This window comes from Oncorhynchus nerka, linkage group LG8, assembly GCF_034236695.1.
Source record: "Oncorhynchus nerka isolate Pitt River linkage group LG8, Oner_Uvic_2.0, whole genome shotgun sequence".
In the NCBI taxonomy this organism is placed as follows: Eukaryota; Metazoa; Chordata; class Actinopteri; order Salmoniformes; family Salmonidae; genus Oncorhynchus; species Oncorhynchus nerka.
The window spans coordinates 57,897,564-57,918,353 of record NC_088403.1 but is presented as its reverse complement, the minus strand read 5'-3'; the positions used below and the strand labels follow the sequence as shown (position 1 = coordinate 57,918,353).

General features: G+C 46.6%; 1 protein-coding gene across 1 annotated transcript; it reads left to right on the top strand.

Annotated features, from left to right (window-relative positions):
• The first annotated feature begins 56 nt into the window (after positions 1–56).
• On the top strand, positions 57–20,472 carry peli3 (pellino E3 ubiquitin protein ligase family member 3). Its single transcript, XM_029667106.2, has 7 exons — positions 57–348; positions 10,262–10,450; positions 11,633–11,762; positions 11,971–12,072; positions 15,800–16,078; positions 18,951–19,139; positions 19,663–20,472. Exons 2-7 carry the CDS (start codon positions 10,290–10,292, stop codon positions 20,263–20,265), a joined length of 1,464 nt encoding a protein of 487 aa, XP_029522966.1. The 5' UTR covers positions 57–348; positions 10,262–10,289; the 3' UTR covers positions 20,266–20,472.
• Positions 20,473–20,790: the final 318 nt, after the last annotated feature.

The following is a 20,790-nucleotide window of genomic DNA, read 5'->3' as shown; positions in this document are numbered from 1 at the left end:
GAATCCTGACCAACTGCAGAGACGCATTAATGTGGGCGATGGTGGATCGGTGTGACTACTGAGTTTTCACCAAAGGAGAGCAGCGCTAGAGAGAGATGGGCGTGACAACCGGGTGTCTGGACCACGATTAGTCTCCAGGGGGAAAGAGCATCTCGCAGTCTCCCATGTACCCGATGACAACGGAGAGGCAATGCCGACTGTTCTGTCCAATGGTTGTTCCATCCAATTTACCTTAGCAGGTGGTCTTTTAACAACGGCACGACGCCCGATATTGAGGCCACACGGGGATTGACACAATCTAAAAGGGAATACAACAATTTACGGACCTACTTCGGAAAACATCAGCGGGTATTTATTGATTAATTTGGCTACCTGTTAAATTACTGGCCATCATTGTGTTTTTGGGTGCTGAAGTGTGGTGTCAATTGGCCGGTCGTGTGCTTTTTTCTTCTTTTGTTACATTCATGACACGATGCTAGGAGATAGGAGAGCCTATTTTGTTGTCCGTGCGTGTGTGCTTGCGTGCGTGGTGATGTCTTACATTGTAGTATGTATTGTCTGTGCAGTGGATTCCCTTGTGTACTTCCCTGCCTCATAGACTGCTGTGATATGGAGCCGAGAAACGTTGAACAAAGAACAACATATTACAATGGATAGGCTATTAAAATATACACTAACCTCATTAAGTTTAAAGATACTGTAATAAACAGACCGTCACGTTCCACCGTAATAACATTTAATTACATTTTTGATGTTATAATAACATAACAACATGTTTTCATATAGCTTAATATATCTTTTTCAGTGATGGTTCTTTCAGCAAGCCTATACGCACATTAAACAAAGGTGGTTATAGCTACAATATTTATAACCAACGGAAATGTCATCATTCCATACGGTTACGGCTGTCATTATTTAAAGTCAAATGACAAGTCCTTGTTAACACAACTGCATCTTAAAGCGATCATAGACGACCGTTGTGAGTGTGACAGAGGGAGACGCAATCCTCTGCAATCTGCCGGTTGAAGGCACAGAACCAGCCGTGATCATTTTCTCATCGCTCAAATCAGTGTGTAGCTAGATGGTTTTACATACATATCAGAATATGTCTAGTTTAGCCTTATTGCAGAACCAACGGGCTTTGTGCATAGTTGATTTATTCTGATTATTGGTGCGTGGCAAATTCTGTTCTTTGGGGAGGCCTGCTTGATGAGACAGGCATGATGATAATGGGGACCAAGATGGCTCACAACTCCCGCATACTTTGGAGGACAAGTACACAGTGTGGAACCTGGAAGTGTGTCAATATTATGTAAGAACAATTATTGAGCATGTTTGGTTCCTTTAGGACCTCTTGTCCAACACACAAACATATTGTGAAGTTCTAATGATAAGCTGTATAGGTAGGTTGATCTGTACATTTAATAGATCTAGAAATAAACTCAAGCCTCAGTCTAAGAAATCAGTGTTAATTTGCCATATACTGTATTGTGTCCACAGCATAACATACACACACACTCATTCACTCACACACACACTCATGATTCAACAGTATGTTTTGAGACACTCATTTTCAATTTGTGTGCACCATAACCAGTCTCCTATTCCCTATGATGTACAGTAGTCTTGTTAAAGAGGTCTTGGTGTTCTCTTGTTGTGCCCTTAATAGAGCCTACTGGGAGGCTGTCTGTTTTGTTTATCCTTCTTCACTGTTTACTCCTCCTCTTCCTCCTATAGAGTAAATATACAACTTCATTAAAACTGTCTATAACTTCATTAATACTGTTTATAACCACATTAATATGGTTTACAACTTAATTAATAAGGTTCACACCTTTATTAATACTGTTTACAACTACTGTTTACAACTTAATTAATACTGTTTACAACTTAATTAATACTGTTTACAACTTAATGCTGTGTACAATTACATTAATACTGTTTACAACTTCATTAATACTGTTTACAACTTCACTAATACTGTTTAGAACGATATTAATGCTATTTACAACTTAATTAATGCTGTTTACAACTACATTAATACTGTTTACAACTTAATTAATGCTGTTTACAACTACATTTATACTGTTTACAACTTCATTAATACTGTTTACAACTTCATTAATACTGTTTACAACTTCATTAATGCTGTTTACAACTTAATTAATACTGTTTACAACTTAATTAATACTGTTTACAACTACATTAATACTGTTTACAACTTTATTAATACTGTTTACAACTTCATTAATACTGTTTACAACTTCATTAATACTGTTTACAACTTCATTAATACTGTTTACAACTGAATTAATACTGTTTACAACTTAATTAGTACTATTTACAACTTAATTAATACGGTTTACAACTTCATTAATACTGTTTACAACTTCATTAATACTGTTTACAACTTCATTAATACTGTTTACAACTGAATTAATACTGTTTACAACTTAATTAGTAATATTTACAACTTAATTAATACTGTTTACAACTACATTAATGCTGTTTACAACTTCTTAGAGTAAATAAAGACAACCATCATTTTAAAAATGGATTTAACCTTTATTTAACTCGACAAGTTAGTTAAGAACAAATTCTTAGTTACAATGACGGCCTACCCCAGCCAAACCCGAACCCGGACAATGGCTGGGGAGAGTGTGTGTGGTAGAGGTAGAGAGGTAATGAGGTAACAGAGCGACCCACCTGTGTCTTCCTGTAGAGGTGGAGAGGTGATGAGGTAACAGAGCAGCCCACCTGTGTCTTCCTGTAGAGGTGGAGAGGTGATGAGGTATCAGAGCAGCCCACCTTTGCTTTCTTGTAGAGGTGGAGAGGTGATGAGGTAACAGAGCGACCCACCTGTGTCTTCCTGTAGAGGTGAAGAGGTGATGAGGTAACAGAGCGACCCACCTGTGTCTTCCTGTAGAGGTGGAGAGATGATGAGGTAACAGAGCAGCCCACCTGTGTCTTCCTGTAGAGATGGAGAGGTGATAAGGTAACAGAGCGACCCACCTGTGTCTTCCTGTAGAGGTGGAGAGATGATGAGGTAACAGAGCAGCCCACCTGTGTCTTCCTGTAGAAGTGGAGAGGTGATGAGGTAACAAAGCGACCCACCTGTGTCTTCCTGTAGAGCCAGAGGGTCAAGCAGGTAGGTGGAGGTGGCAATAACATAGAGAGGAGATTTATTTTATTTTATTGCCTACCAACAAAATATTATGTAGTCTTTAGGGGAGCGTAGGCCAAGTGTAGTCCGAACCCAGTTGAACCATTTGAGATATGAACCCAGTTGAACCATTTGAGATATAAACCCAGTTGAACCATTTGAGATATAAACCCAGTTGAACCATTTGAGATATGAACCCAGTTGAACCATTTGAGATATGAACCCAGTTTAACTATTTGAGATATGAACCCAGTTTAACTATTTGAGATATGAACCCAGTTGAACCATTTGAGATATGAACCCAGTTGAACTATTTGAGATATGAACCCAGTTGAACTATTTGAGATATGAACCCAGTTGAACTATTTGAGATATGAACCCAGTTGAACTATTTGAAATATGAACCCAGCTGAACTATTTGAGATATGAACCCTGTTGAACAATTTGAGATATGAACCCAGTTGAACCATTTGAGATATGAACCCAGTTTAACTATTTGAGATATGAACCCAGTTTAACTATTTGAGATATGAACCCAGTTGAACTATTTGAGATATGAACCCAGTTGAACCATTTGAGATATGAACCCAGTTGAACTATTTGAGATATGAACCCAGTTTAACTATTTGAGATATGAACCCAGTTTAACTATTTGAGATATGAACCCAGTTTAACTATTTGAGATATGAACCCAGTTGAACTATTTGAGATATGAACCCAGTTTAACTATTTGAGATATGAACCCAGTTTAACTATTTGAGATATGAACCCAGTTGAACCATATGAGATATGAACCCAGTTGAACCATTTGAGATATGAACCCAGTTGAACCATTTGAGATATGAACCCAGTTGAACCTGACAAAGAGTAGTCTCAAAGGAAGAGAATGTGCTGCAATTCTGAATCCCTATCTGTAAACAAGCAAAAAGGTACTTTGAACCAAAGATGTATCACCTAAAAAGACCTGACAAAGAGACCGTAATGCAACTTTGAAGGGGAATAAATAGTGTTATCAATGAAAGAGGGACCCTTTCCAAGAGGATAGAGGTAGAACGTTGACTAAGGTATAGTATGGCGTGGATGTTGGCCCTGGTAATGGATGTTACTGTTGTTGTTGTTTTCCAAGAGGATAGAGGTAGAACGTTGACTAAGGTATAGTATGGCGTGGATGTTGGCCCTGGTAATGGATGTTACTGTTGTTGTTGTTTTCCAAGAGGATAGAGGTAGAACGTTGACTAAGGTATAGTATGGCGTGGATGTTGGCCCTGGTAATGGATGTTACTGTTGTTGTTGTTTTCCAAGAGGATAGAGGTAGAACGTTGACTAAGGTATAGTATGGCGTGGATGTTGGCCCTGGTAATGGATGTTACTGTTGTTGTTGTTTTCCAAGAGGATAGAGGTAGAACGTTGACTAAGGTATAGTATGGCGTGGATGTTGGCCCTGGTAATGGATGTTACTGTTGTTGTTGTTCTCCAAGGCATCCTCTATTGCTACAGTCTGTGTGTCAGCTTAATGTGAAATCAGGATTTGTCTCCTTCTATTATCTAGTGTAGAACATAGAGTGGTTTTCCTAACCTGATTAGGTGGAACCCTCATAAAATTTGATGAAAGGAGAGAAGAAACAGACACACACACACTTTCTCTCTCTGTCTCTCTCTGAGGTGCTATGCTGTCCACTCCACTGACTGTATACCCAGATAGGGCCAGTGAGGGCCATTCAGGACTGACGGACATTCTACTCCATCATACATACTGCATCACACAACACTGGTCGATCACAGACAGTCTCAGATAGGGCCATTAGTACATAACACCGGTCTGTCGCAGACAGTCTCTGGTAGGGCCATTAGTACACAACACTGGTCAGTCACAGACAGTCTCAGGTAGGGCCATTAGTACACAACACTGGTCAGTCACAGACAGTCTCAGGTAGGGCCATTAGTACACAACACCAGTCAGTCACAGACAGTCTCAGGTAGGGCTATTAGTACACAACACCGGTCGATCACAGACAGTCTCAGGTAGGGCCATTAGTACACAACACTGGTCAGTCACAGACAGTCTCAGGTAGGGCCATTAGTACATAACACCGGTCTGTCACAGACAGTCTCAGGTAGGGCCATTAGTACACAACACCGGTCAGTCACAGACAGTCTCAGGTAGGGCCATTAGTACATAACACCGGTCTGTCACAGACAGTCTCAGGTAGGGCCATTAGTACATAACACCGGTCTGTCACAGACAGTCTCAGGTAGGGCCATTAGTACACAACACCGGTCAGTCACAGACAGTCTCAGGTAGGGCCATTAGTACACAACACCGGTCGATCACAGACAGTCTCAGGTGGGGCCATTAGTACACAACACCGGTCAGTCACAGACAGTCTCAGGTGGGGCCATTAGTACACAACACCGGTCGATCACAGACAGTCTCAGGTGGGGCCATTAGTACACAACACCGGTCAGTCACAGACAGTCTCAGGTAGGGCCATTAGTACACAACACCGGTCGATCACAGACAGTCTCAGGTGGGGCCATTAGTACACAACACCGGTCAGTCACAGACAGTCTCAGGTAGGGCCATTAGTACACAACACTGGTCAGTCACAGACAGTCTCAGGTGGGGCCATTAGTACACAACACCAGTCCATCACAGACAGTCTCAGGTAGGGCCATTAGTACACAACACCGGTCGATCACAGACAGTCTCAGGTGGGGCCATTAGTACACAACACCAGTCGATCACAGACAGTCTCAGGTAGGGCCATTAGTACACAACACCAGTCCATCACAGACAGTCTCAGGTAGGGCCATTAGTACACAACACCAGTCCATCACAGACAGTCTCAGGTAGGGCCATTAGTACACACCACCAGTCCATCACAGACAGTCTCAGGTAGGGCCATTAGTACACAACACCGGTCAGTCACAGACAGTCTCAGGTAGGGCCATTAGTACACAACACCGGTCAGTCACAGACAGTCTCAGGTAGGGCCATTAGTACACAACACCGGTCGATCACAGACAGTCTCAGGTAGGGCCATTAGTACACAACACCGGTCAGTCACAGACAGTCTCAGGTAGGGCCATTAGTACACAACACCGGTCGATCACAGACAGTACACAACACCGGTGCTATCAGGATTTGTTGGTGTCTGCCTCGATAACAGGTGACGCCTTAACTACCATAGACCATGACCGACCAGTGACTGGCAATCAATGCCATAACACAAGGTGAGCCAATAGCGTAGTATGTTCTCATGTGCCTGTGCACACAGTTAGATAGCCTCTATCAGCTGGCACTGGGCAAAGTCAGGAATCGAGGTAGAGATATGAACGTCAACATACAGTAGATTTACTGTTTATCTCATGCCAACATCTTGCTTTTCTTAGCAAGGTACTACGTCTAAGTCTCTGGCTTGTTTCCGTCTTTCCCTCTGGAGTCAGAGACACCACGACAGTATGGTCATCAGCAGCTCAGATTTATTCACTATGATATTCAGCGTCAGGGAGCAGTGTCTAGTCAATAACATGGAATGCACTACAGTAATAACCCTAATACTACAAGCAATGATAGTGGCGCTACTGTGCAAACATCAGTACCACTGCTACGAGTGATAAACCACAAACAATAACTCAACTGATATCCCAACCTCTATAATTGTATACTACTGATATGACAGTGGCAAAAAAAAATCTGATATGGAAGAATATAAAAAATGTTATTTTTAAATGGCTAAAGAGGAAAAAAATATGATCAATGTTGCGAGGAATTCATAATTTATTCCTGAGATCATTTCCTGGTGTATATATTTAGCTCTCTGTTAATTTATAAATGGATGGAGATGGAAGAGCTGCACCCATCTTTCTCTCTTTCTCTCTCTCTCTCTCTTGATCTCTTTCTTTCTCTCTCTCTCTCTCTCTCTCTCTCTCTCTCTTTTTTTCTTTCTCTCTCTCTCTCTCTCTCTTTCTCTCTCTTTCTCTCTCTCTCTTTCTCTCTCTCTCGCTCTCTCTCTCTCTATAATTCCATTTCCCTTTGTCTTCCTTTGTCACACTGCTTTTCTTTGTTTCTCTCCCCTCTTTCTCTCTATAACCCCCCACCCTCTTTCTCTCTCTCTCTCTCTCTCTCTCTCTCTCTGTCTCTCTCTCTCTCTCTCTCTCTCCACCCCCAGGTTGTGGTGTTGGCTTGATTAGAAAGTGCATGGCAGAGAACAAGCAATCCATCACCCTGCCAAACCCCTGCACCCGCATGCATGCATACACATACACTCTCCCCCTCCCTCAATCCCACCCTCTGTCGGCCTGTCTGTCTGTCTTGTACACACCAGGACAAGGTTTTATGTCTCTACCTCTCTTTTTTCTCTTCTACCTCTCCTTGCCCTCGAACCCCCCCATCCCACGTCTCCTCCCACTCCTCCTCCTCCATCCATCCATCCAGCCATGCCACCATGCCACCATGCTTTTTCCTTTTCTGTCTTGTCACACGGCTTTTCTTTGTTTCTCTCTCCTCTTTCTCTTTCTCTTTCTCTCTATAACCCCTCACCCTCTCTCTCTCTCTCTCTCTCTCTCTCTCTCTCTCTTTCTCTTTCTCTCTATAACCCCTCACCCTCTCTCTCTCTCTCTCTCTCTCTATTTCTACCTCCCCCTTGTCCATTCGCTCTGTCCATCCCATGCCTCTACCATTCCATCTCCCAGCCATAGCAATGGAGAGCCGTAATGAAATGGTGACCGGCTGACTAAATCTGCTCTATGTCATCCTGTCATCTGATTACGAGGGGATATTCTCCCCGCTGGCTTCCGATTAGACGTGTTTATATTGAATAAAGTCTGATGTTCACATCATGACGCAATTGACAACTCGTCGGTACAGCTGTAGTTCCCATGCTCTTTGTCTGGTCTGGCCATTCATTTAGAGGGATGAAAGCACAAACTCAAGGCTATCTAGGATATCAGTCACATAGAAATAGAATAGAAATGGACAGTTCTAGTAAATCCAATTCTATGATCAGACGTACAGTATGTGTGCTGCTGGGAGAAGATAACATATTGGAGAGTTGGAATTCCAGTATGTTTATAACCCCAACTCTATCAGGGGCAGCAGGGTAGCCTAGTGGTTAGAGCGTTGGACTAGTAACCGGAAGGTTGCAAGTTCAAACCCCCGAGCTGACAAGGTACAAATCTGTCGTTCTGCCCCTGAACAGGCAGTTAACTCACTGTTCCTAGGCCGTCATTGAAAATAAGAATTTGTTCTTAACTGACTTGCCTGGTTAAATAAAGGTAAAATAAAATTTAAAAAAGATGTTAATTTGATTGTGGACATATACCATCTGCATGGTCCATCAATAGGGAACAAGGCATTAGTCTATAAGGCTGGCTGTGTGATGTCATTGGGTTTGTGGTATAGGTGGTCTCGCCCACTGCTGATGAATAACAGAGTTTTTATATTAAACATTGGCATGGAATTTGTGTTTGTCTCATTGCCAACACAGATAGCAATGGAGAGGTTTGTTTTTACTTGTGTAGCGACATTTGCAAATGTCAAAGGATCTACATGTAAATGAATATTGTGAGTCATTTACTAAACACACGCACACCCACTGTTTAGGATATCATTTCTTCCCCTCTGTTCATAATTCATCAAATATGATGCTTGTTACTGTAAAGCGCCACAAAAAAATGTGACCCTGTGGTATTATACAATTGCATTAGGCTATCATAAAAATATATTTTTAGTCCAATTCATTTAATGCCAAGTGCTTGTTTTAATTTGACAGGGCCCCCAATCGAACCGTTGAAGTGCCACGGGCAGCCAGACACCCATAAACCTTTAGTAAGAAATGAAAACCAATAATGTTGAACCGGGTCCACCCTTGGATGGGACCCGGTGCCCAGGGAAAGGTTGAAACTCTCACAGGGCTCGTTAAAAATCTCGGACATGACAGAACATTGATTGATGGTTATCTGGTTGCTAACTTTAAAAGCTCTAGGAAGCACAAGTTAATTTAGAACAATGGTAGGATATGTCAGACAGATACACAATGCGGTACAAACTGAGGCTGTTGATTTAGGCGTTTGTTTAGCTGCCTGTGTGGAAATGCTAGGCCCAAATCCAGTCCCATTAGTTTTGCCTGTCGTGGACTCACACAATTACACTGTAATGTAAATGCATCAAGTCAGCAAAGAAGAGACAGTACTTCTGTTCAGTCACATAATGCAGAATTACAATTAGGCGACCTAGTATAGCAACAACATCAGGATGACTGTCTGAGTCTGACCACAAATGCAGCATCTACGATGAGGGCCGCATAACATAGATTAAGCCTATTGGTTAGCTTTTAGGTGCAGGGGGCTTGAGCCAGTAATGAACCAACACAAATGGATGCCAAGAGGAAGTGAGTTGTTTTCCTGACTTGACAAGCTGTCACGCTGAGAGGCTCCTTTGCATTAGGACTAACTGACATCCCCCCTCATGCCAGTCATTTGAAATGATTAGAGACCTTTCATGACATTGTCCCATTCTAAGGACACCTGACAGGTGGATGAGGGAGGGAGGGAAGACCCTGTTTGATACTGTGATGATACATCAGTGATGGTCTACAGTTGTATCATTCTCACTTCACTGATTGTCTTGCTTCTCTCTCTCTCCCCCTTCTCTCTCTCTCCCTTCTCTCTCTCCATTTCTTTCTCACTCTCTCCCCTTCTCTCTCTCTCCCCTTCTCTCTCTCTTCCCCCTTCTCTCTCCCCCTTCTCTCTCTCCCACTTCTCTCTCCCCATTTCTTTCTCTCTCTCTCCCCTTCTCTCTCTCTCCCTTCTCTCTCTCTCCACTTCTCTCTCTCTCCACTTCTCTCTCTCTTCCCCCTTCTCTCTCTTCCCCCTTCTCTCTCCCCCTTCTCTCTCTTCCCCCTTCTCTCTCCCCCTTCTCTCTCTTCCCCCTTCTCTCTCCCCTTCTCTCTATCCCCCTTCTCTCTCTCGCTCCCCCTTCTCTCTCTCCACTTCTCTCTCTCCCCCTTCTCTCTCTCCCCCTTCTCTCTCTGCCCCTTCCCTCTCTCTCCCCTTCTCTCTCTCCCCTTCTCTCTCTCCCGCTTCTCTCTCTCCCAGCTGTGAGCCCACGTTGTGGCCGGTGGGCATGGTTTTGGAGGGTAGCTCAGAGGCCCTGTGTCCCCCACCCTCTCTGGACCTGCGCCCGTCCTGCAACAAGAGCCCCCCGGGTTCATGTTCCACGCCCCACGACGGACTCTTCACCGGGGACAAGGAGCCCATCAAGTATGGGGAGCTCATGGTTCTAGGGTGGGTCATCTACCTGTCCCTCTGATGTGTGTGGTGGAGATGTGTGGTGGTGAAGGTTGTGATTGTGAGTGCATGTGTGTACGTGTGTGGCTGTGACGTTGTGTGTGTGTGTGTATGTGTGTGTGTTTGCTCATGTGTCTTCATTAGTGGTTGATATGTACAACAGTTGGTCCATTTGCCATACCATTCATCCCATTCCAGACTGTTTGACAAACAGCATGCCCAAAGAAAGCATATTTTATATGGGGTTTCAAGTCTGAGTGGTTGTGTGTACAATAGACTTGTGTGTACAATAGACTTGTGTGTACAATAGACTTGTGTGTACAATAGACTTGTGTGTACCTTAAGACATGATTTGGAAACACTATTCATCTACTTTACAAAGATGTCAATAAAACACGGAGCCTTGGGGCAGAATAGGGAAATGAAACCCTCAATGAGAGAGACAAAGATCCACCACTATCGTGTTCATGAGAATGTCCCCTTTCCACAGTGGGGCCACATTAGTTTGTAGGCCAAACGGTTGGGGGTCGTACCGCTGTGGATGAGGAATGTCACTGACATGTCTCAGGCTTAAATTGAGGGATTTCTTTATTATGTTTAATAGATTGGAGGCGGTTTTAACAGTGTATTGCCAGCTGCAGACATTTTGTGATCCCTATCCAATCATGACATAGACAGCTAATAGAATTTACTCAGACTAACCTGAATTAGGAATATTCCCCTTAGAACCCAAGGATTATGGATTGAAATTCAGTACATTTGGTCCAGGTTTAAAGGAATAATTTGCGCCAAAACTAAACCCACTGGCCAAAAACTGGTTGAATCAACATTGTTTTCACATCAATTCAACAACACAAAAATCTATGTGATGATGTTCACCCAACTTTTAAACTAAATCCAATGACGTGGTCATTGTTTTGGTTGATTTCACGTATAATTCACATTAGTTGACAACTCAACCAGATGTAAATCAACACTAAAAGTTGAAAATGACGTCTGTGCCCAGTGAGAAGACTGTCACATGTTTTAATTGTGTAGATCCCACTATATATAATAGGATAAAACTGCAAGCCTCAATCCCAACTGAATGGAATATAGGCACCATCTAATCAAAGTGTATATTTTGTCCATGTTGAACATTGGATACGTGTTTTCTATAATGACCCATACTGTACTCAGGCACAATGGTTCCTTGGCCAATGGGGACAAGGGACGGAGGAGAAGTCGCCTGGCCCTCTACAAGAGACCCAAAGCCAACGGGGTCAAACCTGATGTCATCCACAATGTCTCTACCCCTCTGGTGTCAAAGGTGAGAGGTCACATTATAATTATACAGTCCTCCACGGTATTAAACACTGTCTATAAAATGTTTACTGCAGGAGTAGTACATATAAAGGACTATGTTTATTAACTCTTACCATGTGTGGTACTAAAACATTTCCAAACAGGAATGCCCTTTCCTAAGTAGCTGGCTATATGACCTGGTTCCTGTGTATGTGTGTGTTCTGCATCGACAGGCTCTCAGCAACAAAAGCCAGCACAGCATCTCCTACACCTTGTCCAGGAGTCACTCGGTCATTGTAGAATACACCCATGACAGCAACACAGATATGTTTCAGGTGAGTCATCTTTAACATGACATGCCAACTCAGCCAGAGCCCCAACGCTTCCGCAAAACAAGGACCTAGAAACTCACAACAGAGTAGGACCCTATGTGATGCCATTTGGGATCAACACAGTCACAGCCTTATTGCAGACTCCCCTGTTCTTGCCTACAAGCTAGCCTGGTCCTAGTTCAGTTTGTACTTTATAGCATAACAACGGCCGTAGGAGTTGGCTGTACGACACAAACTGACCTAGGACCAGTCTACCTACACACTCACTGTGAGCAGATGTCACAGTTCATGGAAAATGCCATTTGTTGGCAGATGCCATAGGGATTGTTAGAAATGCAGAGTCAGGAGAAGACTGTGGTGGTGTCTGCTCCTCTCCTGTCCTCCCCTCTTTTCTCTCCCCTCTCCTCTCCTGTCCTCCCCTCCTTTCTCTCCCCTCTCCTCTCCTGTCCTCCCCTCCTTTCTCTCCCCTCTCCTCTCCTGTCCTCCCCTCCTTTCTCTCCCCTCTCCTCTCCTGTCCTCCCCTCCTTTCTCTCCCCTCTCCTCTCCTGTCCTCCCCTCCTTTCTCTCCCCTCTCCTCTCCTGTCCTCCCCTCCTTTCTCTCCCCTCTCCTCTCCTGTCCTCCCCTCTTTTCTCTCCCCTCTCCTCTCCTGTCCTCCCCTCCTTTCTCTCCCCTCTCCTCTCCTGTCCCCCCCTCCTTTCTCTCCCCTCTCCTCTCCTGTCCTCCCCTCCTTTCTCTCCCCTCTCCTCTCCTGTCCTCCCCTCCTTTCTCTCCCCTCTCCTCTCCTGTCCTCCCCTCCTTTCTCTCCCCTCTCCTCTCCTGTCCTCCCCTCTTTTCTCCCCCTCTCCTCTCCTGTCCTCCCCTCCTTTCTCTCCCCTCTCCTCTCCTGTCCTCCCCTCCTTTCTCTCCCCTCTCCTCTCCTGTCCTCCCCTCCTTTCTCTCCCCTCTCCTCTCCTGTCCTCCCCTCTTTTCTCTCCCCTCTCCTCTCCTGTCCTCCCCTCCTTTCTCTCCCCTCTCCTCTCCTGTCCTCCCCTCCTTTCTCTCCCTCTCCTCTCCTGTCCTCCCCTCCTTTCTCTCCCCTCTCCTCTCCTGTCCTCCCCTCTTTTCTCTCCCCTCTCCTCTCCTGTCCTCCCCTCCTTTCTCTCCCCTCTCCTCTCCTGTCCTCCCCTCCTTTCTCTCCCCTCTCCTCTCCTGTCCTCCCCTCCTTTCTCTCCCCTCTCCTCTCCTGTCCTCCCCTCTTTTCTCTATCCTCTCCTGTCCTCCCCTCCTTTCTCTCCCCTCTCCTCTCCTGTCCTCCCCTCTTTTCTCTCCCCTCTCCTCTCCTGTCCTCCCCTCTTTTCTCTCCCCTCTCCTCTCCTGTCCTCCCCTCCTTTCTCTCCCCTCTCCTCTCCTGTCCTCCCCTCCTTTCTCTCCCCTCTCCTCTCCTGTCCTCCCCTCCTTTCTCTCCCCTCTCCTCTCCTGTCCTCCCCTCCTTTCTCTCCCCTCTCCTCTCCTGTCCTCCCCTCTTTTCTCTCCCCTCTCCTCTCCTGTCCTCCCCTCCTTTCTCTCTCCTCTCCTCTCCTCCCATCCGCTATCTATCTCTCATCCCTGTGATGAATGTGGAGTCCCAACTCCTGCAGACTGAATGGATTCGAGGGGCTGCAGGCTGCAGGGCTGGAATGCTCCAGGGCTGCAGTGAGCCCATCTGTTCCTCTGTCAGCTCTCTCTCCAACCAGGGGCTGTGATGAGGCTGACATTTTATCTCCTGGCAGCCTGGCAGAGAGCTGATAGGAAATTGACATTTTTGAAGAGAAATTGGGCTTGGGACAGGCTTGTTTAATGAAATGTTGTGGGCATTTGTCCACTGTGCCCCAGACAATATCATGACTTCAGTGGGATTGAAATGGAATTGGGTCTTTGTACCTCCCTCCTCCCTAATGACATATTTCCACTCATATACATTTTATTCTATTCATGACCCTACACCTCCCTACTCCACCCTACTCCTCCCTACACCACCCTTCTCCTCCCTACTCCTTTTTAACCACCCTACTCCTCCCTACACCTCCCTAACCACCATACTCCTCCCTACACCTCCCTACTCCACCCTAATCCACCCTACTCCACCCTACTCCTCCCTACACCACCCTACTCCTCCCTACTCCTCCCTAACCACCCTACTCCTCCCTACACCTCCCTACACCTCCCTACTCCTCCCTACACCACCCTACTCCTCCCTACTCCTCCCTAACCACCCTACTCCACCCTACACCACCCTACTCCTCCCTACTCCTCCCTAACCACCCTACTCCTCCCTACACCTCCCTACTCCTCTCTACTCCACCCTACACCACCCTACTCCTCCCTACTTCTCCCTAACCACCCTACTCCTCCCTACTCCACCCTACTCCTCCCTACACCACCCTACTCCTCCCTACGCCTCCCTACTTCATCCTACTCCTCCCTACACCACCCTACTCCTCCCTACACCACCCTACTCCTCCCTACGCCTCCCTACACCTCCCTACTCCACCCTACTCCACCCTACTCCTCCCTACTCCACCCTACTCCTCCCTACTCCTCCCTATACCACCCTACTCCTCCCTACTCCTCCCTATACCACCCTACTCCTCCCTACGCCTCCCTACTCCACCCTACTCCTCCCTACTCCACCCTACTCCTCCCTACTCCACCCTACTCCACCCTCCTGCAACCTACTCCACACTGCTACAAACTACTCCATCTTACTCCACCCTGCTACACCCTACTCTACACTATTCCACACTGCTACACCCTACTCCAACCTATTCCACCCTACTCCACACTACTCCACCCTGCTACATCCTGCTACACACTACTGTCACACTACTCCACACTACTCCACACTACTACACACTACTCCACTCTACTCCACTCTACTCAACACTGCTCCACTCTACTCCACACTGCTCCACACTGCTCCACACTGCTCCACTCTGCTCCACCCTACTCCACTCCACCCTACTCCACCCTACTCCTCCCTACTCCTCCCTACACCACCCTACTCCACACTGCTCCACCCTACTCCACCCTACTCCACACTGCTACACCCTACTCCACACTTCTACACCCTACTCCACACTATTCCACACTGCTACACCCTACTCCACACCACTCCATACTATTCCACACTGCTACACCCTACTCCACACTACTCCACTCTACTCTACACTGCTACACCCTACTCCACACCACTCCACACTACTCCACACTGCTACACCCTACTCCACACTACTCCACACTGCTATACCCTACTCCACCCTACTCCACCCTACTCCAACCTACTCGACACTACTCTACCCTACTCCAACCTATTCCACCCTACTCCACACTACTCCACCCTGCTACATCCTGCTACACACTACTGTCACACTACTCCACACTACTACACACTACTCCACTCTACTCCACTCTACTCAATACTGCTCCACTCTACTCCACACTGCTCCACTCTGCTCCACCCTACTCCACTCCACCCTACTCCACCCTACTCTACACTACTCCACTCTACTTCACTCTACTCCACACTGCTCTACACTACTCCACTCTACTTCACTCTACTCCACACTGCTCTACACTACTCCACTCTATTCTGCTGTACTTTATTGTATAATTCTATGAATTAATTCCATCTCCTATGTTTTATCTCCTATGTTCTATCACTTATGTTTTATCGCCTATGTTCTATCACTTATGTTCTATCTCCCTCGACAGATCGGGCGTTCTACAGAGAACATGATTGACTTTGTGGTGACGGACACGGCAGGCAGCAGCACCAGTGGTGGTGGGGGGCAGGGCCAGGGGGCGGGGCCAGGGTGCGTGGCCAGGGGGCAGGGCCAGGGTGCGGTGGGCGAGGGGGGCGGAGGAGGAGGGCAGTCGGTCCAGAGCACAATATCCCGCTATGCGTGCCGTATCATGTGCGAACGCAGCGCCCCGTACACGGCCCGCATCTACGCCGCCGGCTTCGACTCCTCCAAAAACATCTTCCTGGGGGTGAGTCATCGCGGTGACGACTACAGTGTGAGTGACAGCATGGGCGACATCACACCCCGTTGATGTCATCGTTATGTGTGATATACTGTGGAGACGAATCAGGGCGGAAGTGGTGGTGTGTTGTGGAGGAGTTGTAAGTGGCTGTGTGAATCGTCACCCTGTGATCTGCTTCTTGGGAATGTTTTGTCGAGGTATACATTCATACACAGCCTTCTGTACTGGACAAACCCATTAGCACTCTGTGGTCCCCATCTTAAACACAAACACCTTTGGTCTCCACAGGAGGTTGGTGGCACCTTAATTGGGGAGGACGGGCACATGGTAATGGCTGGAGTGGAATTGTATCAAATGCATCGTTCCATTCACTCCGTTCCAGTCATTATTATGAGCTGTTCTCACAGCAGCCTCCACTGACATTGTAACAATGTGCGCTGAGAGTCGGGAAGCAAGTTCAGGGAGTGGGTATTTTAAATGCAACATAATACAAACCAAGAACCACTAACAGCACACAGACATGAAACAGAAACAATGAAGCCTGGGGAAGGAACCAAAGGCCGTGACATATATAGGGAAGGTAATCAGGGAAGTGATGGACTCCAGGTGAGTCTGATGACGCACAGGTGCGCGTAACGATGGTGATTGGCGTGCACCATAACGAGCAGCCTGGTGACCTAGAGGCCGGAGAGGGAGCACACGTAGCAAACACACATACACACACTCCTCTGGTGTTGGGCATCTTTTTCGCCTTAGTGCTTAGGGCTTCTCACGGTTGGCCCAGCTCCCAGCCACAGAAACAGCCCGCGCCTGCACTTTGTTTAAAGATCAACAGTACTATCAACGGTAATTATCAATAAACACACGTCCGGGATGGCCAAGCCGCATTTGCTTTGTCAGGCTCTAAGGGCCACAACTCTTTTAATGGATTGGATTTATGACAGCATTGTTGGATGCTACACACACACACACACACACACACACACACACACACACACACACACACACACACACACACACACACACACACACACACAAACTGCAGGGAAATGGGAATTGTGGGAGCTGTCAAGGAGCTGTGATTAAATTGATATGAATGCATGTTATGTGTGTGTGCAAACACTTGTGTCTGTCTATGTGTGAGTGTGAGTTTTCTGAAAACCGCTCCAATCAGCAAACACAACAATCGACTGGCACAAAATCACAGTGCAGTGGTCCAGTGTCATGAAGTGTGGGGGGGTTGCTTGCTTACTCATTGACAAAATAAGCTTTTGATCCATTCCTGGCAGAGACACTCAGTTCTCCCCCTCCCCTCTCCTCTCGCCCATACCATGGAATGAGCTATTGAAGGGGTTCTGCAAGAATAATTTGTAAACGGAGAGACAGAGAGTTGGCAAGGGGAGAGACAGGGAGGCCAGTGGGGGGGAGGGAGGAAAAGAGAGAGAGGGGGGGGGGGTCATTGTGGAAGACATTGGAGGCAGGGCAGGAGTACCATCAGTACTCCCCAGCCCCAGAGTCATAGTCAGACACACTGTACTGCCACTGACCTCCACTAGCACTTGATTATGAGGGGCAGGAAGGGCGGCCATATTGGATTGGATTAAGGAAGGAGTAATGTTTTTTTTAAAGTTTGTCCTGGGGATGAATACTGCATCCTGTGCCAACAGTGACCAATGACAGGATAGTTAATACACCAAATGCAGTTATTAATTATGATACATGCAGTTGTGATACATTATATGTGTTTTAGTGAATATAACACAAGAAGGCATTGTTTATTCTGAAAATGGTTTAACTGACTACAGCCAGAGAAGCGAGAGGGAAAGCTGAGTCCAAAATCTTTTTATTTTTTAAAATATATTTTTTGCTCACCAAGCGAGGAATTTGAGAGCGTGTCGAATTTGGTTGAGAAAAAATATATGGCATATTTGCTACGTGTGTCTTATTTGATCAAATATAAGTTTCATAGTGGTTAGGTTTGTGCCCATTGTGCCTGTTGTTCACACCAGTATCTGCCCTTTCATTGGCTAGAATGGTCCCACCTGATCTTGCCTCCTGCCCTGCCTTCCAGCTAACACAAAATGATGACGTTGATGACAATTATAGTGTGACGTGACACTAAAAAGTCAACCCACAAGGACAATGTTACCAAGTCATGACATAATTGTGACATAACACCCAGATGACTAACCTAACCCAACTCTAGAGACTTAATAACTCATCTCAGCTTCGTAGCATGTCCTCGGTGCACGGCTATGCTAAACATACAGCTAGAGAACTGGATAATAGCTGAAGAGCTGCTAGCTGCTGTCAATGAAACGCAGGCTGAATAACCTCCTCTATACTATAACTGGCACACACAATGTCCTTGGCAGAAAGCGGGGTCAGGCAGGCGGCTTGGCACACTGCTCGTGTGGAGGTGGAGAGAGAGGGATGGAAAGAGAGAGAGGGATGGAAAGAGAGAGGGGGGATTTGTAAAAAATATAAGGACGTACATTTACTGTAAAGCTTATACAATAATACTGGTTGAATGGCTTGCAGTCGTGACTGCTTTGAATTCTATGTCCACTGACAGAATATCAGAGAACACAGCCGCTGGAGGGATTGAATGCCCTGCAATGTGTGTGTGTGTGTGCATCTCAGTATAGCAGTCCTACTCTGTGCTAAATATAGAAGTACAAAAAAGCAATGTTAGCTGTTTTTTTCTCCCCCTCTTTCTCTATTTGCCCCAGCCCCTCTCTCTCTTTCTTTTTTTCTCTTCCACTCTCTTTCTCGCTCTACCTCCCTCCCCTCTTGATATCTCTATCTGCCTCTATCATCACTATCCCTTACCTTGGCTCTTTGTCTGTCTCTTTGTGTGCGGGGGTGGGTCTCTCAGGAGCGGGCTGCCAAATGGCGGACGTCGGACGGCTTGATGGACGGCCTGACCACCAATGGCGTGCTGGTGATGCACCCGGCGGGGGAGTTTGTGTCTGAGCCGGCGCCGGGCGTGTGGCGGGAGATCTCGGTGTGTGGGAACGTCTTTGCCCTGCGGGAGACACGCTCGGCCCAGCAGAGGGGAACATTGGTGAGAGGGGGGTCATCAGTGGTAAGGGGGGGGGAATAAAGCCTCAAACCTGTCTGATTATCAGGACTACTGGAATTAATTGATTAGACTCTTGATGTTATGTGAATCATTTGATTAGATGTTTTATAGTATGTGAATCATTTGATTAGACTCCTGATGGTATTATTATAATTTGATGAGACTCTTGATGGTATATGAATAATTTTATTAGATAATTGATGGTATGTGAATCATTTGATTAGATTGTTGATGGTATGTGAATCATTTGATTAGACTGTTGATGGTATGTGAATCATGGCATTAATGTCTATGGGATGATCACAGTGCCATCAAGTGGTTGTTGGGAAGGGAAATAAATGTCCAAACACCGAAAAAGGAAACAACGTATGCAAATAGTTATGGGTTTGTCAGTTACAGTATTTTCTGGGCTTGTTTACTAATCCTCCCCCTATCCCTCCTCCCTCTCCCTTCCTCCCCCCTCCCCTCCTCCCTCTCCCTTCCTCCCCCCTCCCCTCCTCCCCAGGTGGAGAACGAGTCCAACACCCTGCAGGACGGCTCTCTGATCGACCTGTGCGGAGCAACCCTTTTGTGGCGCACCCCGTCGGGCCTGCGCCGCACCCCCACCCTCAAGCAGCTGGAGACCCTCCGCCAGGAGCTGAATGCCGCACGGCCCCAGTGCCCCGTGGGTTTCAACACCCTGGCCTTCCCCAGCCTGGCCCGGCGAGAGATTGTGGACAAGAAGCAGCCCTGGGTCTATGTCAACTGTGGTCACGTCCACGGCTACCACAACTGGGGCTACCGGAAAGACAAGGGCCATAACGTGGGCCCCGGAGGGACGGCTCCGGCGAGCACCGGGGAAAGGGAGTGCCCCATGTGCCGGCGCGTGGGCCCCTACGTGCCCCTGTGGCTGGGCTGTGAGGGCGGGCTGTACCTGGACGCGGGCCCCCCGACGCACGCCTTCTGCCCCTGTGGCCACGTGTGTTCGGAAAAGACAGTGGCGGGCTGGAGCCAGATCCCGCTGCCGCACGGCACACACGCCTTCCACGCCGCATGCCCCTTCTGTGGCACCTGGCTGATGGGTGAGCACGGGCACATCAAACTCATCTTTCAGGGGCCCGTCGACTGAGCCTGCCCCTGGGGGGTGAGATAGAGGGCAGGGTGGAGGGAGGGTGGACTATGGAAAAGTCTAAAAGGAAACATGAAGGGATAATCATTGGAAAGACTGTTGAAATGAAGATGAACTGAACTGAAGAGGTAAACGTGATGGAAGCAGATGAAGCATAACTGGTATTTAAGTTGTATTTGGGGAATATGTAAATAAAATGTGTTGAAATGAAAACGTGACAAGTGTTTGGTGATTTTTGGATTACTTATTGTAGATAAAAGGCGTGAATAGGTTCATCATCAGATTAATTGAACTGATTAACTGGCTATGGTTTCATTGCCTGACCACTCATCCTGAATCGTGTGGAAAATAAACACTAGAGGGTGTGGCAATTGGCCGGAGCGGTGTGGATGGGTCGTCGGACTACTAGTTTTAGTCAATCCAGATGAATCAGATCTAATGATGAAACCATCCATTGTGTATGATGATGTTTACAGGTCTATAAACAAGAGTTTTTTGAGCACTTGGTTCCTCATTGACTCAATG